This window comes from Nanorana parkeri, unplaced genomic scaffold (assembly GCF_000935625.1).
Source record: "Nanorana parkeri isolate BGI_ZX_2015 unplaced genomic scaffold, ASM93562v1 scaffold42, whole genome shotgun sequence".
Taxonomy (NCBI): domain Eukaryota; kingdom Metazoa; phylum Chordata; class Amphibia; order Anura; family Dicroglossidae; genus Nanorana; species Nanorana parkeri.
In genome coordinates this window covers 2,761,080-2,786,639 of record NW_017306310.1, presented here as the reverse complement: position 1 = coordinate 2,786,639, position 25,560 = coordinate 2,761,080, and the positions used below count along the sequence as shown (strand labels likewise).

Here is a 25,560-nt window from a genome sequence, read left to right as displayed (position 1 = left end):
ATCTCTTACCTAATATACTCTTGGCTTTCTGGTGAAAATCTCTTTTAATAACAAAGACTGTTCATAAACATATCAGGAGAGACCGTAACATGCACTTAAAGGAGAACTATGAGGCGAGTTAAAATCACTCAGCCTCATAGAGGTCTATTCGTTAAGCTCCCGAGGGCAGCCGAGTGAACAACCGACCCCAAGTGAAGTGAGCCGAACACTGTTCGGCTATTCACTTCAGGCTGGTACGGCTGATTTCAGCCGTACATCGATTGAATTCAGCCGTACATCGGCTTCTCTCTGCAAGTGGCCGGAACCAGCCGTAAGATCACGGCTGGCTCCGCCCAGCTGTCAGAAGCAGGCGGCCAGCTTCGGCTTTCAGCACGGCTCAGCCGAGCCGATGCATATGCGTTCGGCTCAACTGAGCCACTCGGCCACGTTCGGGAGCTGTACGGGCTATAGTGAATAGCCCGTACAGCACCCCTTCGGTTCTACTGAACCGAAGGGGTCCTGGGGCCGAAGCTAGCCGAAGGATCGGCCGAAGCTACGGCTAGATCCTTCGGCAGCTTCGTGAATAGACCCCATAGTTCTAGCCGACCTGTGACAATGAAACTGTCACAGGTCGGCTCAATAGATCGGGAAGTGAGCAAACACATACCGTCGCTCGCTCACATCTCGATCAGGTCCCTGCAGAGAGCCATGACTGTCACTCATGGCTCCCTGCAGGGATTCCCCCCTCCCCTGTCTGAGTCTCCAGTGCTGACTGGCGGAACGGATGGGGGAGGGGGTGTGTACAGCTGGCTCTGCCTCTAGATAGGCAGAGCTAGCTGTCACTCACGCAGCTGGGTGGATCCAGACAGTAATGTTGGGATCCGTCCCAGCCGCAGCGGCTCAGTATACCGCGAGCTGTAGCTCGCGGTATACTGAGCTTTGGGTGACGGGAGGACACTAGTTTGTGTTCTCCCATTACCCTTAGGGAAAAGCCCTGACCCCATAGTTCTCCTTTAATATGTATAGCCGCAAGGAAAATAATGAATTAAACATTTACATTTATTAAGGGTAGTTATATTCAATATGAAGCTGAGAGCAAGAACATGGGGACATGACTTCAATTTAGCAGGAGGAAAGTTCAAAACTAACCATAGAAAGCATTATTTTATTGAATGAGTAGGTGATGCTTGGAACAGACTTCCAGCAGAGTTAGTGAGCCAACCAACAGTAAGTGAATTTACACATGCTTGGTATACACATAGGTCTATACTCAGGCAAAAAGTTTCAATACATAAATACAATATGAAAAACTGCCGTCATTCTGCTATCGCTCTTCTATGTTACTGTCATAATCTATTAAATTATATTCATGTAAAACCAAAACTGTCTCTGATTTTCTGTCCTTACTGATTAGCATTCCTCTGAACTGCTGCTGCCCGTTTGATGACATGGCTTGGTATATAACATAATAGTTGAAAAGACATCCTTTTAGTCAGGACCTTCTCAACAAACCGTGGGGAATAATAATTGCACCCTGCCAGCCTTCATTGTCTATAAACAGATGTGTAATCTGCCAACATTTGAGAAGAAACTTGATGAAAAGGATGAATACTCAAGCCCCAATTGCAGTGACTCTAGCAGAATAAAAACAGTCTTCACTAAAAACAATATCAGGTATCAAACTCTACATTACTATGGCAGCTGCCCTTGTCAATACAGTCACCTCTACCACTTTTAAGCCACCTAGTAACAACAGTGGCATATAAATGTATGGGTTTGTTGGAATCCCCCACGTTTTGGGGTCTGTGGTGACTACTACCTTAGCTGTGTTCCCTGTAGTTCTGATGTTACACAGGGTTTTCAGGTAACAACCCATTCACATACATTGTATACATTGTGATAATTTCCTAAATGTCATTATTGTCTAGGAACATATTTTGTCATACTGAATAGGACATGTTTTTTTTTTACTTTTTAACCTGCACCCCTTGTGTGGATCAGCTTTTCTATCAATATGGTAAGACAGAATTTACATCTAATGTCTATAACTTAAAGGTGGTCATAGACTGATAGGATTTTCATATGAATATTCATATGAGAAATCTCATCAGAACATTCAATAATGGCATTGACTTGAGACTTGATGAATGTAGTTTGTTTTTTTTTAAAAAACACATTCACTGTTAACATTTAATTCCAGAAAACATTACAGAAAATGTTCACTATGAAAATGTTTCACTATGTTTGAAAGGAATTATCATTTCAACTCTATTAAATATTGAAAAATTGAACAAAAAGAAATGTTTTTAAACAAAATTCTACAGGTGTTCAAGTTATTCAGACTTGCAAGTTATTTACTTAGGAATCCATTTAAAAGTTAATGAGTATCAGATTTGAGTAGCTTTCTTTCAGAGGTTAACCTTCCTCTTCATACATGAGTTCTCTTGTCATTCTTGGACATCTGAGAGATGAGATTAAAGTTCATTTAAGCTGGCCATACACTGTTAGAAGCATTTAATGTTGCCATCTTGGAATCACTTAATTTGGTTCAAAATCCCTAGAAAATGTCCTCCATACCGGCTACTGGAATGAAATCCCAGATGTGTAGAATAGGTCTATTTGAAGAAGAAGTCCATGAACCCATCGCACTCCTGACCGCTGACTGTGATGTCCAGCGGATGGCGCCGTTACATAACACAAAGCATAAATGGGGCACTGGCACTCCAAATGTTGAATTGCGGGTCTTTTATTGATGAAAGTGCAGCATATCACAAATGCAACATTTCAGGGTCACGCAGGATGCCCTTCTTCAGACAAGACATGTGATGACATGACACATGTCTTGCATGAAGTAGGAGATCCTGCGTGACCCCGAAACATTGCATTTGTGATGCACATCACGCAGAATCCCCTTCTTCAGGCAAGATATGTGATGACATGACACATGTCTTGCCTGAAGAAGGGGATCCTGCGTGACCCCGAAACATTGCATTTGTGATGCACGTCATGCAGAATCCCCTACTTCAGGCAAGATATGTGATGACATGACACATGTCTTGCCTGAAGAAGGGGATCCTGCATGACCCCAAAACGCTGCATTTGTGATATGCTGCACTTTCGACAATAAAAGATGCGCAATTCAACATTTGGAATGCCGGTGCCCCATTTATGCTTTGTGTAAACTGGGTCTTTCTCCTCCATCGCAAGATGGAGGTAAGAACTGGAGAGACATGGATGTCACAGTGGTGACATTCCACTCCAATCAGGAGGGGATCCTTGCTCAGATCCCCTCCTGATCAGCCCATGTGAAAGGGGCCTAACACAGAGAGCAAGGCTATTTAATCAAAGTAAAATCAGGTTTTTGCTCTAGATTCTCAGAATATATAAGCCTTTCCTAACCTTTTTTCCCACAACAGACACTCCTGCTAGAAATGAATATACCTACAGCTCTAGGTACATTAGTATTATCAATAAGTTGTAGAAAGTATTAAATTGAAGAATAAATAATGTAGTATACTGATTGTATTTTACACCCAAGGCAGTTCCGTCCTTACATCCGTGGTAATTATAGGTGGGAGAATAATTAATTGTTGTTTACTTCTCAAGGAACCCCTAGCAGCCTCATGAGGAACCTTGGCTGAGGAAGGCTTCAGTAGACTGGAGACTACACATACAGTATATGTAACAGAAACGTAACAACTACCATTTCAAAAGCTTGCTATACAATGTTATAATACAACTTTTGAGGAATTACAACCACATGCCTTTTTAAGAACCCAGCATTGGTGCTAAATATCCCATTGGTGCTAAATATCCTGACCACACAGATTAAAATTAATAAGATATTAATTTGTAGCGGAGGTGCTGGGGTGGGCGTTGTGATAATTTACAAGGGCTCCTGCACAAGGTAACCACTGGCATTGCACTACTGCTCCTACACAGGCTGTCGAAAGAATCCTCACTATAGGTTTGGTTAAATTGGCAAGGTATATCTAGTTATTTATGGGTATGAGTTACATAGGTAAGACTTTATTTGATTCTTATGTGGGAGGTAGATGTATATCCATGGAGCAGTGTTTTCACGCAGAACATTCTATATCTCTGGGACATGATCTCCAGGCTTTGGTCGTATTGATACAACCTGTATCAAAAGTCAGTGGTGAACACAGTAGAGCACATCCCAAATTGAATCCACAGCATTTTGTGGGAGTGCTGCTCAAGTCTTTAAGGTGTTAATAATCTTGAGTTTCCTTTCAAACTAGGCATGGTCTGTAAGCAGCATACTGTATGCACTTTAAGCTCTATATAAAAGGGGTTAATATCGTTTGTCCTAAATTTCAGTCCAGGGCTCTAAAAGTCAGGTCATTCAACAATGCATGCAGCTGGTGGCATTTTATTGATAGATGTGTCAGAAAATAACAGGTTTAGTGAGAAGCGGTAAGCATGCATATTGTCCAAGGTCTGATTCCAAGAATTTACTTTTTTAGATGTGTAATACAAGGCAATTAAAAACAAAATATAAATCTTGCCTACCTTCTCCATTTCCATTGCTAGAGATGTTATTTAGGATGTGATCATAGTAGAATCCATTGTAGAATGGAAGGCATTGACAAGTGGCGAAGAGCAAGAGTGAAACGGTGAGTTGTGTCTGCATTGTATGCCAATGGGGCTGCACTCCAATTCAACGGAATCTGCAAAATAAGACAAAACAAGAAGGGTTTCATTTCATTCCTAAAATTTGATATTGCACTTACTATTTCATTGTTGATATCCTAAACTTTCCTTCCGATGACTTCCTCTTCCTGTGTATGCTTTCCAAGCTATTGATCATAGTGCAAACCCCATTTTAAATCATTATAGCGAGATTTGAAAGTATTCTTTATGGTTTTTCAAGTGATTGTTTGATTGATTTGACAAGTATTGTTTTAATCCCATTATGTCATGTTGGAACGTCACCAAAAAGCACACTAAAGTTATTCCAGTTTCCTGAGCTACATTTCCAGTTCATATTCAATTAATTACTTTACATTTGCTCATTAGTGCAGGACAGATGTTTATCTTAACATATCATTGAATGCTAAGAAGAGAGTTTGTTTGGCCGCAACACTAAACACTCACTTCACCTCTTCATTGCATTTCCATCTCCTCCTGAAACCTTTACACAATTATCATATAATGCTATTAAAACCACCAGCTTATGGAAGTAATTCTATTTATTTTTAGTTGTTCTTTACATCTCCCATCTCCATGTGTGTTTAATTAGCCGCAGGCCATGAAAATATAGATCTTAGATACCACAGATGGCTAGGTAACACTTAAAGAACAACTTCAGGATTGTTTTAAATTAACCCTTGCAGTGGAGATCCCCCTGCACTGCAAGGGTTAAGTGCTCTTTTTGGTCTGGGGCAAAAAAAAAAGAAGATATACTTCAGGGCCGTAGCTACCATGGGCGAGTGAGGCACTCGCCTCAGGCGCAGCTGAAAGGGGGCGAAGCCAGGGCCGGCCTGGCTTCTCCCCCTTGCCCCTGTTGCCATGGCAGGCACAGGGGCACCAGGCGGCCAACACAGCTCGCAGGGAGAAATATCAGGGGTCTGTTTAGGACCCCCCCACCACCACCACCACACACTCACTCACGCACACATATTACTAGACATGTGCAAAGACTAAAAATGAACGGAAACTAAAAAATGTTTTCATTAGTTTCATCAAACAAAACACACATTTTTATGCTATTTTGGATTTGGCCGCCAGCGCATTCTGCACATATGCGCCGCCATCCTGGAGGCGGGACGCATGACGCAATTTTCTATTCTTGCCTCGGGCGCAAAAGGAGCTAGCTACGGCTCTGATATACTTACCTGATCCTCAGTCCTGCGGCAGTCAGCGCTCACATCGCTCCTCTTCCACTCTGTCTGTGGTATGTCTCTCTAATGCACTTGCATTAGATATGATGATGTCACAGGTCCTTAGACCACCAGAGCCCAGGGGAGAAAAGGCTGCAGGGACCGGTCTAGCAGTCAGGCTGCACTGAGGACCAAGTGAATTTGTTTCTTTATTTTTGGCCAGGGACCAAAACGAGCAGTTAGCCCTGGCAGTGCAAGGGTAGCCCCAATGTAATGGTTAATAAAAAAAAATCCTGGAATCCTCTTTAAAGCAAAAGTACTGTCCATGTTACTTTTTTCAGTTGCATTACCAGTATACATTTTTGAGATGTTCCCTTCTTCTCAGGTCCAAGCAGAACTGATAGCCAAAACTTTAGCAAAAGGACAACAATCTCTAAAAAAGGACACAAACACACATAAAAATGGAGTACTGAAAAGTGAGAAAGTTGGCAGATCAGTAAAAGAGTTGGCTATGGAATTGGATGGGGGACACATTTGAATGGATTGATGTGCCTGCAAAGTATGCATTGTTTGCATTTGCAAAGTTTGGTTCCCTTGTTTGCATCCCTCTAATCAAAATGAGATTAATTTATGTCCGAGGTTGGGTGTTTCACTGAAGGCCAGCAATGGGAGTTGTTGGAAGATATCTTTCAGCGTTTCATCTACTGTTATGATGGGTTGCAGCTCTTTGATTGTCTTTCTTATCCCTTCCAGAGCTGGATTGCATATGGTTAATAGATGTTTTCTTTGTATTTGCACAATACAAGGAGAAAAAAGAACCTTGGTTTGGTTTAGATGTCTCTGATAGGTGTCAAATGTATTTTGGTGGGCAACTTTCTAAAGTACAAGGCTGGTGGTTGGCTCCTTGAAGCAGTGATCTGAGAAATTGTAGGAAGAGGAGTTTTAGACTATTTTTACCCCCCAGAAACAGTTGATTGATCACCGAATTTAGTTTAAATCCATGCATTGCGTTGCAGGGTTCCAGAGGACACCCATCATAAAGGCCTTAAAGCTTAACTCCAGGCAGAACAAATGTTAAACAAATTGCAAATGCCTTTCCAGAGTTTCCAGTTCCTTCCTGTATGAATGAAGCAAATCCTGCATAAATTAAAGTACTCTCAATCCTATTTCTGTTTTGTTCAACCTGTCACTCTACATGAGCAAGCGACCAGTTGCGTAACAGCCCTACTGTAGTTTAGGTTTGACATGAGTGCTGGTTGTTAGGGATGATCTACTTTCCCTGCCCATTCATGCCTTTCCCTGCCCATGCGTAGCTCTTTCCTAAACATCTGTGACTTTCTCTGGTGTAATGTTTAGTAGTGATTCCATATATTTATAGAAAGGAAAGTCTGCTCTATCTGTAAAAACTTACGGATAGCAGCTCACATTTGCAGATGACACATAACACCGGCCTGTTACTTTTTTAGTTTGCATAAGTTTAGCTATGCTGAAAGTGATTACAATTTGGTGATATTCCTATTTTAATATTTAAAAACAACTTTTTAATAGGCAACATTTCTGCTGTTTGCTGGGCCCTGCTATACTTACCACAACCTCTGACTAGGGTGGTGTATGCAGCACTGGAGAACAGTAACTGCATGTGCAAGTCAGGAGATAAGTTGAATATTCCTGCCTGTAACTCTAAAGTTATGAACTTTTTAGCAAGGCTTAAACTAGTGAGGAGCATTAACCATTACACAGGAACAACTCTTATATGTATAAGTGTATGTATGTATGTAGGTGTGTTGACTGCAGGGCTAATTCACACTAATTAACCTTTTCATTAATAGAGGGACACTAAAAGAAGCTTGCCTCACCATGCACTAGCTCAAATCCCACCCCATTGGAGGAAAGGAAAGCTTGTAGCTGTGGTGACAGAGCGGAATCCAGCTTTTCTTCTACAGGGGTGGTGACAGAGGAGAAGAGAACTTCCCCGTCGCTGCTTGCAGATCTACCTCCTCCTTCTTACAGGTTACTCCTCCCTACCCCAGGACTTTCTAAAGAAGGTGTAGATCTCTGTCGATTGCTTTATGATTTAAACAAAATAAAATTATTTATGGACTGTGCTTGGGGAGGGGGGTGTCAGGACCAGCTGTGGACGCACGCTTCCAGAACAAATAGTGACGAGTTGTTTCACCTTTAGCAGCCGCCGTTCCCATAAGGCAAGCACGGTACTTGGATGCCCCCAGGTCTTAAACTATTTGCTCTGAAGAGGTGATGCCACAGGCTGGCCCCCAGGAACAAGACGTACCGACTAATGTCAAGGTGCAAGACAAGAACAGGAAACAAATACAAGACAGGAACTAATACAAGATAAATACAGGATACAAGAAACAAGACAGGTATAGGATTAAAGAGTCAAGGCTTGTGTAGACAGAGCAAGACTGGAACTATCACAAGCCCAGAGCCCTGAGCGTGTGATGCTTAAATATTGCACAACTAACCAACTCCCAGGCTGTGAGGGGTGTGTAGCCAGGCCGATTAGTCTGATCAGCCTGCAGCTGACTGGACTGTGGTAAGTGCAGTTACAAGTGGCAACCACCAGATGAAGCTGAGTGGTTGCGACAGGGATAGGAGCATTTGACATGCTCCTAACGGGCAGATTGAGTGAAAAATAATACATTCATCCCAAAGTTTCCTCAACTGGGGAGACAAGGGTTAATATCCTATATTTGGAATATGATGGGAATTGCATTGAAGGTGTAAAGCCGGCCAAACATTAAATACATTAACTTGTTTTAACACTTCTCAGACCTATGCTTAAAGAGGGACACTTACAAAACTGACTCAACTGACCGCTCCAAGCTCACTCCCGTGGTGGACTATAATCTTATGTTCAGTTTACTAATTTGTATTTAGATTGCAGTCCATCATGGGAGTAAGCTTGGAGCGGTGGCTACTTTACAACACACACATAGACCATGGGGAATAAAAGTAGCCACCCTCCAGAAGGAAGGACAGTGTCAGCACCAATTCAGAGATGATTTGAGGATCCACAGCCGAGTGATACACAAATAAGGTACATTTTTGTTAGTAGTTAGGGTACTTGAATGCAGTCAGTTTAAGTTTGTTTACAAAATAAATGTTCACAGACTCTTCCTTGTGAAGTAATCTTTTCCTCTTGATGCAAATTCCTATTTCATGTTAGTCTTTATAATATATTAAAGAACAAGCCCAGTGGCTATGTATTTATCTACATTCCTTACAGATTAGATAATTAAAGGGCTTCCCCAAAAATTTAAGCAATTGAGTGTTCTGGCTACTAATCTTGGCAGTCTATTAATTTCTCTAGACTCTTGTAAAATGTACTACATTGTAAGAATGAAAATGATGCAGCCAGCACCATCCACTTTACTGAGAACACCTGGTCTCTTTGTTCCGAGTTTGAAATGACTGTCTGATGGGTGTACTGTACATCAACAAACACTTCTACAACTCCAGCCAAAGAAAAATTGGCTGGAGTTTTGGTGCCAATTCGATCAAACAGGAAAACAAAATGGAATATTTCTGGCCAATGTAGACATCTGCAGATTTCTGGTTAATTCTGGTAACTCCACACAAAATATTACAGTTTACGTGGTGATGCCCTAAAATGTAGTATATATTAATAAAAGTGATATATGGATCAGGAATGTGGTTTGAATTACCGAGCCCTTGGACCTGGGCTACATGCTGACAAAGAATGCATTCTGCTCAAAATTTTAATTTCATAGAGGTTTCCTCTGGGTGCCTTGTGGTTTCTTCTTAGCTCCAGATGTAAACATATTGCCTATGCAGCAGAGGTAGGCATACCATTTGTGTAGACTATGCAGCTGTACAAGGACCTTCTGAAGTATAAGGGCCCATTTATATTAGATGTGAGTCAAAAGGGGTTGAGAGCCACTCCCCCTATCACATAATCCTGTATATTGCACTCTTCTTGGGCATGTGAGAAGCAGGAGTCATTCTTTGACTCCTGCTTCTCACATGCACTGATTGAGGATTGTCCTAGGGCATTTATCACATATGTTGGAACAGCTGAACTGATGTGTAATTGGCTAACTAGGTAGAGGAACACATGTCAGTCATTGAAATGAAGGCGTATCCTGGCTATTTGGTCTATATAAAGCTCCTGTGCCAGAGGGGAAACAACACCTTTTTGAGAAAGTCTCTACGACGAAACGCGTAAAAGGAGTGTGTCGTTTCCCCGCTGACACCCTGGAAAGAGGCTAGCTATAAGTTGCTTATGCTGTTGTACCTTTGGAAGTCTGTAAGTGCAATCATTTTTAAACTACTTGATAAATAAAACATTTTACATCTGCACTTAAATCCTGTCTTCTCTCCTTCCGTCGGTCTCCCCCTCGGCTTTCTGGTTGATCCCTCCGGAGTGTTCTCCAGCCTTGGAGGTTGTTTAATTATCGCCGATGAGAGGAAGTGTAGCCTGACGGCAGGAGAGGACAGAGAAACTTACAGAGAAGGTTTCCTTTTTCTATTTTGCGGACGCATCAATGGAAGTATAAACAAAAGACACTGGATTTCTAATAACATTCGGTAGAAAATAGACTATTGGTGTTACAACCCTCGCTTATACAATTTTATATTTATCCACCTATATTTATTCACTTTATACCATTAGATGTGGTTTTAGATGTGTTAGATTGGTTATACATCAGTCTTCCTTTAAATTATTGTCCTTTTTATTTATTGTTGCCGATTGCCAGACTGATTAATTTACCTGGTATATAATTCAACCATTTAGTATCCACATTGTATTTTCACTTTATGGCACACATATGCATTATTCATTAACTTATTTAACTTATCATATTTAACCAATCAGTTTTATATTCGTACCTTCACCATATTTATATGACACGTGTATTTATTAACGTTCATGCACATATGCACCTTTGGATTGCATTTAGTTGCAAGTAGGATTTGATCACTTATATTGGTTTCGTTTGTGGTATAAATATAGCACGTATCACAATACCAAGCGCAGCACACTGGTTCACAATTGAACACAGGAGTCATTCTTTATCATGCCCCAACCTTTCTCCTGGTTTATAATATCCGGGTGGTGTGGGGAATTGATAATCTCCTTCTATCCCTTCCTAAACAGTATTTATATACTGTATATGCCAAATACTTCCTACATTTCCTTTTGGCACCATTTGAATTGTAAATAATGGTGGAGTTTGTTGTCTGAACAAAGTTGACTTATGCAGCTTGAGAAAGGTCAGAGCATGGCAACAGGTATTTGTCATGTGCATGTGTCCATTTATCTATTTATTTCTCCATCTATCAATATGAAATACATTTTTCAACGTAATAAATATTTCAATGTGTACAGTAGTTGAACATTGGCTCAACAATTCTTCTTGCACACTGGCCCTTTAGGGATGTCTTCCCTGACTGACTTCTCTACAGTCTATACTATATCACAGGAACCCTATCGAAAAGAGGACTTACTGTATATTTTGATAATATCTTCCAGGTAAATGACAGCTTTCTATTGAAGATATATGGTACTCACTTCAGCATTATAAAAAAGTAGAAACTACATTAGTGTGATATTTATGGTATTGCTTGGGATGCATGCTGACAGAAAGAGAGAGCAGAGGGATGAGCTTGTAGGTCTGCTGCCGCTGCTGCTGCTTCACTGTCCAGTCCAATGCCGGGGCAGGGAGGTGACAAAGCTGCATTGCTTAACTGCAGCAGTTAATAGTTAGGTCATCAACTTGACTTTGTTTCCAGGCAAAGCTGTGTAAATCTCATGACTGAATGGGTCGCTAAAACATTTCCATCATATTATAACAGCGTATTTAGCTGTTTGCTGGAGTTACAATTTAAAAAGGAACTCCAGAAAAATGGGAGGGAGGTTAGCATACTGTGCTGACTGCAATCACTGCAACTTGAAAATACCAATCCAAGAGGCTTCAGGGATTGGGGTTGTAGGAAGGGGTTCAGAAACTGAAAAACAGAGACTACAGTGACTATATTTTACACTCTAGCCTCATCCTTCCTTTACAGTTTCCAGTAACAGGAGTTATATAGGGTTCCACTCTACAAATATTTTACAGAGGGGTCATTTTAAAATTCTATTTTTTTGTAAAGCCAAACTTATTCAATTACTAACAAACACCCTTGAGGACAAAACAGAAAAAACCTGAATGATGTCAAACAAACCATTGTGTGTGACTTAGATTATAACTTAGTAGCACAGTATAAGGATTTGAATGTAAGTTTACTATTCAAGACCATTTTAGTTACATGACAAGGTATTAAAGCAGGTATTAAAACATAAATGCAACTGATTGTGAATATAAATTGTGAAGACAAATATATTCACTTTCTGGTCACGGCTTTCCAAATGCATCTTGGGTAATTATAGCCGTTTACTTCCCCTACCCTAATCTATTGTCAATAGTTACAAGAAAACCAGCAGAAATGTCATTTCTAAGGAATTATGAATATATTATACAGTTGAATCTGAAGAGAGCTGCCTCTTTCAATCTCTGCCCCATTTTCATACTGGTGGACCTTTTTCAAGTTGGTTTAATTGAAATACATGAATTATACAGCTAGAAAACAACTACATAATGCAGACTAGCAGGGACAACTGTCCAGAGATTCTAATACAGTCTGATTCCTGAAAAAACTAACCTTCCACTGCTTTACTCATAATTATGACAATATTCTAACACCTTTCTGCTGTATTATTCATGCATTTTAGTAGAGAAAACATCAGGGCCAGAAGGAGCCAGGGTGTGCAGAGTTTCATGAAAGAGAGTTTGCTAGGAAGCTAGGGAGAAGGATTCGACAGATTCGGAGAGATAGGAGAAAGACAGAAGATATTAATCTCCAAAAATGCATCTGAATGTCAAAAGGCCAACGAGGCTGCGAGGAGGCTGCGTGATGACATACATTTCCTGATATGTGTCTGAAAGGCAAAAGGATGCCTAGGCTGCAAGGAAGAAGCCTGATGACATAAATCTCCAGATCAACGTCCACAGAATGATATCTAGGCTGCAAGAAGAACACTTGGCGACAGTAATTTCCCAAGATGCATCTGCAGATTGTTTAGACCGTAATATCAGACTCCCATAATGCACCTGGAAGGCAATGAGCTGCCTAAGCTGCTTGTAACCAGGAAGTGCTGAGATCTGATTTTTTCATTTTATCTTCATACTGAAAGATTTTTCTGCACAATCGATTGTATTTCTGGCTGTGCAGCCAACCATGGGACAGTGGTTTATTTGTTTTAGACTTTATGTCTTCTTTGAATAAATGACTTCATCCAGCCTGTTTAAAGACAAAAAAAATCCATTCCTAATTAAACTGAATAGAAACAGTCAGCCCTGAGCTAGATTATTTGTTTGGAACTGTTTAATGCTGACAGAGCAATAGAGGAGTAACAGTCACAATGTCTACCAGCAATGCTTTTTAGCCCTCCAGGGTGGTAACTGGCCCATTTGTTATCCCTTAATCGTGCACAGAGCGTTGGTCATAATTCCTTAGTTGTTAATTGATACACCTGTGTTTTGGCATTTATATCCTGTTAATAGCCCTGCAGGACCGTATTCTTTGCACATGTTCAGCTGAACTCAACTCAGTTAACTGCTATGATCTAATTTCTACTACGTTTAACTATTAAATCATATTTTGTTTCTCTTTTACACAAGAGGAGGTTATAACCTGGAAGGGTGTAGTCCTCTTTATTTTGTATGTTCTCATCATGTGGACTACATTCCTGACAAGAAGCAGACGGCAATCAAATCCTCCAAGGAGCCCTTCATAGACTGGAGGGGAGTACATCTGTTCCAGGGCTCTGACACTGACCTATGTCCACACAACACTGTACCCCATTAAATTTAACTTTCCAACTTAGCAGTGGTTCCACTAGAAGACAAAGAGCATTTAAAATTAATCTGACTGCATGGAAAAATGCTGTCACAAAGTTTGCTGTATGGGTAGAAACCAAGCACTAATGCATGCAACGACATTCGGAAATTAAGGATATAATAGACAAAGAAGACAGTTGGCTGCACTTCCCACTCACCCTAGGGGCTACTGAACACTAAGAGAAAGTGTCTACATTATTTCCAGCACAAATAGGAATTTACATGTCCCTTCCAAACATGGTCTCCAATGAATGTTTTTCTGGCATGGATTACACCATCTGATTCATTCTATAACAGTATAGACTTGCATTAGGACAAGACACATTCATTTACCTATTTAAATACAAGCAAGCATAGTTTTACATTGACTGGCACTAAATAAGTTAATAGTCTTAAAGTAATATTAAACTCTCAAACTTTTTTTTTCCAGTAATGAATCCAGATCAGACAAAACATTACTCAACAAAGTATATCGTTAAATGTTCTGCTCAAGCACTTACAGTCATCGTGTTTCCAAACAGCTGCAACTCTCTTAGCTCAGCTTCCTTGAACTTCTTGTCCAGGACAAGATCACAAGGGGGAGAACAGTCTCCAGAAGGTGTCTATCTACTAGCTTGGAGAAGGGAGGAAGGAGATGAGGGGAGCAGGGGGAGTGGAGTGGCTTGCCTTGCTGTGTTTGTGTGTTTATGGAGACACACACAGCTTACTAGCACACACAAGGGTGGCTCCATAGGACCCTGCAAGGGTAAAGAAGCCACGCTAAAACAGGATGTCAGGGTCAGTGCTCAGAAGACCAGCTGATTCTGCAGGAAACTAAATCTTTTGAACATCAAGGAGCAGCATCCATTGCAAGTGATTTCACCAGTATTTGAATTAGCTTAAAAACCTTTTCACTTTAATATCACTTGATAGCTATTCAAAAAATACTTGCCCAAATTCGTCCTGTGGGAAACAGATTCCTACTACATTTTGTTTTGCTGCAAGGGGCAACATTGGGCGTTTTAATGTTGCACGCTATCCATTCTGCTTTACTAGTAATAAACTAAAGTGGACCCTGCACTAGAGTTGGCCATAATGCTATCAGGTTAAGAGTGCGAAATTATAGTTTAAAGAGTGCAAAATATAGGTCCAGATCTGATAGATCTTTCTGGTCCCTGTATAATAAAAGCTCCACATTTTGAATTGTAGGCATACGGGCCACGCAATAGCCCAGGGAGACAATATGTATAGACAAGAATAAGTCACAGTTTAAAGTTCTGTTCAGTCTCCATAACAGCAGTTGTGTATCTTTAACCAATTAGCATAAGATTATGGTACATGAAAGTGTGTATATGAATTAATGCAAACCATATTCAGATGAACCTGAAAAAGGGGCTGGTATGTATGTAACGAGCTTATCAGCTTAGCACATGCTCTTATGTTGTCAGGGTGTACTTTGCATGTCATGCTTCATCTGTGCCAGGCAAGTGATCTAAATTGCATCCCATGGCAGCCCTCTGCTGGGAGACCTTTTAGAGTTTGAACAGAATATTGCCCAACTATGTTCTTGTGATGTTTTTCTATACCCGCCCACCTTAATACAGACTAAAAAGAATACAATACAATAAGCCTAATATAAATTATGATAAATATGTACAAGGTTCAGCAATTATTTGTCAGTTTAGTATAAAAGCATTTACCATGATGCACAGGACTGATGTGGCCAAAGCCTTAGGAATTGGATTGTCTTTCAAAAATTAAAATCTGTCAGACAATCCTAAATTAAATCTTTTATGTGCCACTGCTTTTTAATAGTTACCTCTCTTCTGTATAGAGGTATGTATATATTACACGTATACACTGCTGTTATTACACAGCAAGTTGACTAGGCAGTTGTCATAACTAATTACGACTACGTGATGGTCAAAATGCACCTGAATATTTCCATTTGGGACTTTTTTGCATGCAAGAACATCTTCTGGTTACCAAATTAGGTCTTGAAGCATCTGTGGTACACGTTAATTCAGGAATGCATTAATGCATACATACCTTCATTCTAATTGACAGGACATGAGTGGCACTCTATGCAAATTTTGTAGGGAAGACAACACAGTAACTGCACTGTAAGATCAAAGGACATATGTGAACAGTAACATGAATGTGACCCCACCCCCCTCTGTAGTAGCTTAGAAAGCAAAAAAAACAAAAATCTTTAAAGGTAATTGTGATCACTCAATCACAGCTGCAAAGCTCAGGCTTCTGTACATTTTTAAACTGGTAGAGCTCGTATTGAGGTAGGGAGTTTCAGTTAGGAGAGATGGGGAAGGACAGTTGGACTTAAAACTACATTAAATCACCTCATATGGCGTCCAGCAGTCCTCGCTCTAGGTAGAACTGCCTATATTCCCGCATCTACCTAGAGGGAGAACAGCTGGACGTCCTTCGCCCCTTCTCTCCTAACTGAAACTCTGTGGAGGTCATTTACCAAAACTTGAGCAGGCAGAAACTGGAGCAGTTGCCCATGGAAACCAATCGCCATCTCTCTTCAGTTTTCTCAGGTAAGATTTGAAAATGAGACAGAGAAGCTGATTGATTGGTTGCAGTGCAAATCTGCTCCAGATTTTGCCTGCTCCAGTTTTGATACATTTCCCCCTGTATCTCTGTATGAGCTCTGCCAGTTTGAAAATGTGCAGAAGCCTGACCTTTGCAGCCCTGATTGAGTGATCACAATTGCAATGCTTTCCAGGCTTGAATGCAAATATTAAAGAAATGCATATTTTTTATATGTTATTAATTATGCATTTCTTTAATTTTTGCAAAAGGTGGACTTATTGTTTAAATATATGCTAAATATATGTCCTAATTTACCTTTAAATTTATCCAGGCAACTCCTGAAAGGTGATCATTAATGCATGGCCCCAAGTAAAACAACATACAAGCTTTCATGTCATCATGCAACAGAGCCAATGGCCCAATGATTACCCTGTTCCTGCGTGATGTTGGGCAGACAGCAAAAGTAGCAAAGAATGCCATCTGTATTGTTATTCCAACAGCACAAAGATAACAAAAATGTCAGTGCCTGTATAAATAAACTGATGTGCTTTTTCAGATTAATTTGCTCAGAACACATTCATCACAATGTTTTTATATTTGGTCCTTGTATGAAAACAACTTGGTGTGATGAAATACTGCTAGTCAGCTGACAATAGGTGTTACAATATTACCCTTTTGTTATGTACAGAAGTAAAAACTAGCAGCAAGTGGTTTTGTCTTTGCTAACCTTCAAGCCCCTTTTTTCATTAAAGAAAGTTAAATTCATATGTAAATATAAAGTCTTTTGTGTGCTAAAGTTAAAAAATGTATACAGCAACATCAATGTAATTAGAGTTTATTATAGGAAATGAGGTGAGCCAAAAATGACTGTAGCAGGTTTCTTATACCTCTCCACCCACATAGCTACTAATGACCTATGCAGAAACCACAACAGCTGTACAAATGGCAGAATACCCCCACTTCTACCTCTGAGATTATGTATTTATTTGTCTTCCCTTGTTTTTCACATACAGTTTTTGTTTACTTACGTATCTTTAACATCAGATGTTTGCTACTTACAAACTATCACAAATCAGCACATTAAACTACCTAAACTGCTACAGATATACAACATTTCAGATCATTAGCTGGATGATCATTGACCGAAATAAACTAACATTGTTTGCTAAACTGTTGCATATTTTGATGTTTCTACTTAAAGGTTATATGAAATATTTATTGTATCTACTTTAAGTTCACAATATACATATAGTGTTCAATATGAAGCACATTCTGATTTATGAAAGTTACATGGCCATTGGAGTCAGCCTCTCACTGGTCTGGAGCAAGGCAAAATAAATCTTAGTGGGTAACTGGCCAACTTTTCCTCATAGGGGGGATAATATGCTTCCGGACCCCATACGGTAGACAGATCCATAACCTGGATCAAAATATTACCATGCTCTCCTTAGTAACAGCAATGGTGGATATCATTAGTTGTAGGAAATCATCCAGTCCTTATTTTAATATTCAGTTGATGGTTTTACCATTGATATCTCATGCCATAGGCATCCCAGAACTTTGTCACTCTTAAACAGCAATGCTACATTCATCTTTCCTCTATACTGTCCCTTTTGCCTTTGTACAGTAGTAGAAAGTATAGTTCATATTCAGAGTAGCCTAAAAAACTACTGTTATCATTTTAAAGAGCACTATGAAAACAAAAGTTGGCAAGTGTGTGGGCTAGGGGCAGAAGTTCTTTCTTTGCTTCCACCAGAATTTAAAAACATTTTCCAGGATGGAACAAACACATTCTATTGAAGTCACAACGCAAGCCCCTGCTACTGCCAGTCTTCAGCAGCCAGAAAGTGTATAAAAGCACAGAGGTTCATTGAAAGGGTCATTTCATATTTCATCGACTATTGTCATCAGATGGTATTAATTTCATCAGATTTCTAAGTAAAATGGAATCCTCAATTTGATTAGAACGCCTTCATACGTTAAAGATAGAGTGTCCTCACATCCTAGAGCCTCCAGTAAACAACAGTAAAACCCCAGTTCCACTGATGCTTACATTACTTAGCAGTCTTGAGTCCAGTCAGTGAATAACCATGGTTCTCATAGAGATCTATGGTATTTATGGATGCAAAACAATATGTTCTACCAGCAACTTGCGCTCTAGGTGGAAATACACAACGGAAAATTATGGAGCTCCAGGAAGGGAATTATGCTTTCCGTTCACTGGGAAGTTCTGAATAGACAGCAGAACTCCAGTGTGAGGTTAGGTTCACACCTGGGCGATTTACTAAAGCGCTGCACAAACTGTTGGCGCTATATAAATCCTGTCTAAAATAAATAATAATAATACTGAGTGGATTGAGCCGCGCGATATCGAGCAAAACACAGATTAGCATTGAAGTCAATAGGGCTGTGCACACCTTTGCGGACTGTCGCGCAGTTTGGGTCCCATGGATATCCCTATGCATTCAAAGCACAGTCATGCAAACGAAAACAGCTAACCAGCTCAATCGCCTAGGTGTGAACCTAGCCTTAATAACACAACAAGAGTAATAACTCCTTGCTCATTGAGAATTAAGAAAAGAAAAGAGGTTTTCTACTTTCAGAGATTAGATAGGAAAACTCTAAACACTTCCTTTTCTGTTCAGCATAAGGGGTATCCAGCCCAGAACATCCTGCTAATCATCTGTATTTGCAACACTACAAGCAGCTCAGATATTGACTCTGATATTGACTGCACACAGCAATGCTGCTCAGTCTTTTTCAAGTGTCACCATCTGATCCCTCAGAAACCCAATATATTCCTGACTCCGCCAATGAAATCCAATCAGCGCTGAGCAGTAGTCACCTTAGTGCTGGTAAAACTGCTGATTTGTAGGCCTTCTACAAAGAACAACTCTGCTGATAACAGTTAAATGAGCATGTGTAGACATTGTCCACTATCTTCCTGAAAAGGGTAAGCCTGTTTAATATTTACACCATGCAACAAACAGCGGTTCTGCTCTAAGAATTAGAATCCCCCAACACAAATAAAGAGCTAAACCTTAAAAACCTAAAAGTTAATTCACCCGAGGTGTAAAAGATGTCCACTATCAGTAATATTGTACTCCACACCCCCACTCAGTTTAAACATCCCTATAGATGTAATTCCCTGACTTCTGGCACACCTTAGCACATTGGTAAATAATGGCTTGAATATTGACTAAGGAGGTTTTCCTCTCTATACATCCACCTTTCCCACCATCCTTTCTTAACTGTATAATGCTGGATAATCTGTAATGGTATGTTGACCTATGGCATACCAAGAGGAACTGTGCAAGATAAAGCATGGCAATCTATAACCAGCTCTACTGCACAGCTATTTCCCAAGGAATTTTAAGTGGTGGGGACTGACACATCAAGGTCAGAGTTTCCTTCCCTATAATTACCCATAATTTCTGAAAAGGCAGCCACAAGAATATGGAATTCTGTCATGTGTATCCTATTATCGCTTGCATGATGAGCTTAGAACAGAGGGATGTAGCTTTTATCTTGTCCAACTGCAATGCACATTTCTTACTATCTGTATATTAGGGATTGTTACTGTACATTATCCACACCTAGGCAGATTTCCTATTCATTCTACATTGAGTAATGCCACAATTCAAGCATCATCACTATTCCTATAATGGCTATTTTTTGAAGCATCAGAAAATAAAACAATGTTAACATGTTAGCCAGATTTACAAATAGGAAATGGAAAGACTTTACAAATGTTTCAATATCAGATCAACTTGTGTAACAAGTGTTGTTTTTTTGTTGCCTCTTTTTCTTTTATTTCCTAATTGTACATTGTTACTGACTCAAGTTTTGCTACACATCTGAAAAAGTGTTTTTATTAGAATGTTAACATAAGCCTCTTGCAGCTATTTTGTATGATTAGTTGTGATCCCCAAATGACCATGCATAAAGGATTTGTCATACCTATAATAAAAGTAAGTGTTTCCAGAGGACAAGACTTTTGAAAAATGTCTCATTCTGAAATCCCATCTCATTTAGGCGTATTCTGCAATTGGGATTGATCACACTGTGGGGAATACAACCTGGAGACCCTACAGCTATAGCGGAACTAGAAGACACATCATTCTTATAAACCATGCTGGATCTTGTAGTTCCAAGACAGCAGAGCCCCAGAGGCTGAATGTCTAGGTACAACTGGTCACCTCCAGAAAGAGGGGAAATGCCTTCAGAGTCACACCAGTAGAGGGTGACATATCCCATCTCCCAAAACTGACATCTGGAACAGCAATGTGAAATGTACTCAGGAAACAATTGATAATCTGAAAGTGCTGAGAGGGGAAATCAGATCTAATCATCAAAAAAATGCATGCAACTCTCAATAAGGCACAGCAATGAAGTCCGTGCAATTCAATCAGTCCTGTCTATTGGAAAGTGATGTGGTTTGTTGTATAAACCTTTAGATAAGCACTTCAGCATTCAGATTAAACCGTACATATAACATGTACTTGTCTTGAATTGTATTGTGATTGTAATGTCTTCCTTATATCGTAAAGCGCTGCACAAACTGTTGGCGCTATATAAATTCTATATAATAATAAAATACATTTTCCAAATTCATATAGAATTTCCAAGGTAATAGTATTAAACTGCCACCAATTAGCTTTTCTGTCTAATGTAATCCTAATACTTCCAATCCTTTTGTATGGCATTATACTGTAACTGTGCTGTCACTCCATATTTTGGAAAGCGCTGCTCAAGCTGTTGGCGCTATATAAATCCTGTTTGATAATATTAACATTACAATAGGAGAACTGTACCTTGCTAGAGAAACAAATTAGAGGCACAGATTTGTTATTCATGGTGCTGTTAGTTCATTGTAAGTAGCAACTTGTGGTTGTCTAGTTTTTAGGCATTCCACAGAATAGATCTGGACTGTATAGATAGAGGTGGAGGATGAGATGATGATGGTGATGATGATAATAGGAGTCTGAGCATGCAGTAAATCATATACTCACAGTTGCTTAAACCTGTTGAGGACAATCCTTTGTATATCCTGGCTGGGCAGACACCCTCCTCTCATACGGGCTCTGGAGCTGTGTAGTAAAATGTTTGGGCTCCAGCCTTAATGACTGTTCATTGGCAGAGGAGAAGCACAGGACGTCATGCAAGCCAAGCCCCGAGTCAGCCTTCAAATACAGCCCCTTCAAGTCAGGCAGGGAGATTGCATCCTTGCAGCTCGTATTCTTAATGGATAGGTGGGGATTGGGAGTGTGCCAATGGCCACAGCCATCCATCCATTAGAACACACACATTGTACCATCCTCTTTGTGTGTAACACTACACTTTCACCAATGCACGTTTCCTGCTGCAATCAGCCTGCATTTTGTGAGCAGCTAATTCCACCAAGAACATAGTGATCATTCCTTTACATCGAGGTGATGCATTGCAGATGTCCAGTTAAACTGACACCTGTTGTGTCTTTTACTGGTAGAGAGGATTGGAGAGGACTTGTTACATCTTCTTGTGTTTATGGGATGCTAATTCTATAGCTGTAGGGAAATCCTGCCTGGACTGTGTTACAGATCTGATGAGTAAAGGCATATGGGATGAGGACATGAGCTGAGTGTCACAGTGCGATGTCATTGCTGGAGGAGACTCGCTGTCTACATAGCGGACACATCACCCGGTAATTGTATCAGCAGAGGACGATCTCCATACGAGAGGGATACTCCTATAATGAGGGGTCACACTTTACTCCTTAATATCCAATATATACAGTCACTATATATCTATATATCTATAGATATCTACAGATATCTATAGGTATATAGTATAATCCAATGACCTTTGGGAAAGTGCCTTGCATAGCGCAAGTCGTGTCAGATAAGAATGTGTTACTGCTGGCTGTTTAAGTCCCTGTTCACACCAGAGCGTCGCGTGAAAGCGTGTCACAGTGATGCACATTCCCGCGCATTCGCAGGCAATTGTTTCCTGCAAGTGCCACATATCCCCATTGATTTTCCCTAACCCTGGGACGCGGGCCAAATGCAGGAAAGTCGTGCATGTCGCAAATTCTGCGACCATGCGTTCCACCTTTTTTTCCAGTAATAATTGAAGAAGTCACCGGCACTCTAAAATTTGCTCTACCATTCTGTCTTTATTGACCTTGGCGGTGGTGTCCCAAGGAGGGGTGCGAACATCAGAGGGGGTAACCCCAAAATGCCTGACCTCACCCAGTCTGAAAAGTCAGACACTCGATCATGGACCGAGAGCCTGACAGCTGCATGCAAGAGAAAGGGACCCCGCCAACTTATCCCACCAGATGAATGTCCCCTGCTCTCTTTGCTGGCGTCCATCAGCAAGATAGCCATCGGCAGTGAAGTGCACGGGACATAATTACACGCGGTGGCCGCTCCGGGTGACACCCAGCCTGGTGACGCCCCTGGATGTTGGATAGTTATATCATCACATTGAAAAGCAAACGTTTCGAAATGAATCGGTTCCTTCATTAGGCAAACGTTGCTTTTCAATGTGATGATATGACTATTCAATGTCAATAAAGATAGATATAGAGTGACTTCTCTTGGTTACGTGCGGCACCACCCTCAGTCACTGCAGCACCTACCCGACGATCACGGGTTTGCATGGGTCAGGAGTGCGATGGCACTTCTATGCATTCCATGTTTCTTTTCACAGGAAAAAATATGTTTGCTCAGCTGCATTTGAGGTTCCAGTAACTAGTAGTGGCACCACAAGCATGTTCTGCATCTGTGCACGTTTGACGCACATTCATGAGACGCCTTTGTGTGAATGGGGACTAAAGATTATCTATGGCGAAAAACTGAAAATAAATATGTATTTCTCTATTGAATTTTTCATAAGTTCTGTCCCACTCCTAATAATCATATCGATCTTGAAGTTTGTAAATGTACTTATGGAAGATGCCCATAGGATGTACTTCTTCAATGCAGCAACACAATTTTACTCTGCCCTGAAAATATGCACTCTCTTGTGTCACCACTCTCAGAGAACATTGCATTCTGAACTGCAACATTGTCTGAGTAATGTAACATTATTATTGCTTGTTGGAAGCAATGCATAATGGGTTATGCCTTGAGAAGATTGCATCACATCAAGCAGCAGGGAAAGAGATGCAAAGCACACTGGGAATCCAGGAAGTTGTAGTATAGTATAGAATGTATTCCTATTACAATGCTGATGATATAGCAAGATAGTATATGCTGGCACTTTACAAATCCTTTAATAAAAGAATAATATAATTTTGCATCTCAGTGTGTGACATTCCTAAAATAAGCCCAATCAGCTGCAGCCGGGGCATTCCCTGCAGGGCAGGATGCAGTAACACCATTTACCTTTTTATGACTACATGGCTATATTATGTAAATGACAATTACCTAGTATGGCAATGTGGCCATATCAGGTAAATTATGTGAGCATAAGCATCCTACCCCTTTGTTTATGGCCACCAGAAGGGTGAGGATGCCCCGACACACAGCTGATTGGGTGGGAGACCCATGTAGCTTCCATGTTCAGAGGAGCTCAGGTTTGGACCACATTTTGTCTGAACCTGAGCTTATCTCTAGTTGATACTATTGATTACTTTAGTGGAGTTGAGCCATCATGTTGTGTGTTGGATGGACCTGTTAGTTATATATATATATATACACATACACTATGCCTATTTGAAACCATACTGAGTGTTAGCAGAATACAAGTCTATTTATAAACTTTAATATAAGTTTTTAAAACTAGAATTCCCCTTCCCATTTGGTGCAGAAGTTATTTAGAGACTATGATTTCCCAGGCAAGCTGACTCTGTCAATTCTCTCCAATAATTCTACTGGCCAAATGTCAAAGCATCAAACTTTAATGCAATAAGGACTCCAAACTCGTTCCTGTGATGGACTATAATGTCATGTTTAGTTTAGTAATTTGTATTGAGATTGTAGTCCATCACAGGAGCGATCTTGGAGCAATGTCTACTTTACAACACACGCAGGGACCATGGGGAACAAATGTAGGCACCCTCCAGAAGGAAGGACAGTGTCAGCACCAATTCAGAGATGATTTGAGGATCTACAGCTGAATGATACACAAATAAGATACACAGATAAGATATTTTGTTAATAGTTTAGGTACTTGAATGCATTTTTAAGATTTAACTCCTTAGTTTAGTGTCATTTAAAGTAAAAAATATTGTTCACACTCAATATATACAAACATATGTACACTTTTACCTCTACAATATGAATGAGGAACAAATAAGATTCAGTTGAAAATTTCATACAGGTTTTCAGACGTTCCAGACTTTGAAACCTCATACAGCTCCTGACTATCACAGGAATACAGCTAGCATTGATAGCTAGAAAAATGGCATGAAGGCATCTGTCTGTTGTTTGCAGTGCCAGAACCCACTGGGGATAGTTGTGTAACTCATTCAATGAAATGAATTGGTGGATGAGATCTAAGCTGGCCTTACACTGCTCAGATTTCTTCCATGTCCTTTTTTCGACCCTACTAAAATTCAAGCTATGGGTGGCCCTGTCGACACCACTACGTTTGACAAAAGCCCATTTTTCTATCGACTTTTGTTGAAAGAGCCAAGCCAAAAATTATCAGCCGAACACTGACTACAGGCATAGCTGTAGTCACTGTTTGGGTATTCTGACAGTTAACAGCTCAACAGGGGAGCTTACCATGGATAGGGGCCCACAAGGCCCACGGAACTGAAAATTAGAAAAAAAATGCCGAGTATATGGCCAGAAGACGAGGGGGGAAGAAAAGAGGTAAAGATTGAGCAGGTCTTGAAGAGATTTCGATGAGTTACAATACTCATTTCCTATATGGTAAGTGCCCATGGTTACCATTAGAGGGGCCATTCCTCACCCAAGCATCCTGTATAAGGGCAGAATTGGACCATTTATGGTCAACCTAGGTCAATGAAAATCAACAACAGCAATTGTCACTCTAGAAAAGTTAGGGACAGAAAGAACTTGCTATTACTGCAGTCTGCAGTGTATAACATTAAATCGGTGCCTGTAATAGAGACATGGGGTTATCAAGGATTATGAAAGATCTGGGACACCCTGGGATAGAATGGGCGATTGATGGGTGACAAGATTGCGCCTAACAGTGGGAGTGGTTTAAAGGGGGATGATTAAACAGAACCTGTGTCTATTCACTGTAGATGCTGCACACATATGCCGTAGTTCCCGTACCTACAAAATTCTACTAATTTAAAAAATAACTAAACTCTTTCTCTTTCA

General features: G+C 40.3%; 1 protein-coding gene across 1 annotated transcript in view; it reads right to left on the bottom strand.

The window, feature by feature from the left end:
• Positions 1-21,455, bottom strand: part of HAPLN3 (hyaluronan and proteoglycan link protein 3) — a 32,480-nt gene extending 11,025 nt beyond the window's left edge. Inside the window, exons 1-2 of the mRNA XM_018571643.1 lie at positions 21,289-21,455; positions 4,513-4,670 (exon numbers count right to left, since the gene is read on the bottom strand). Of these exons, the coding sequence (XP_018427145.1) occupies positions 4,513-4,633 (121 nt within the window). The 5' untranslated portion in view covers positions 4,634-4,670; positions 21,289-21,455. The remainder of the gene's footprint in view (positions 1-4,512; positions 4,671-21,288) is intronic.
• Between the last annotated feature and the right edge of the window lie 4,105 nt (positions 21,456-25,560).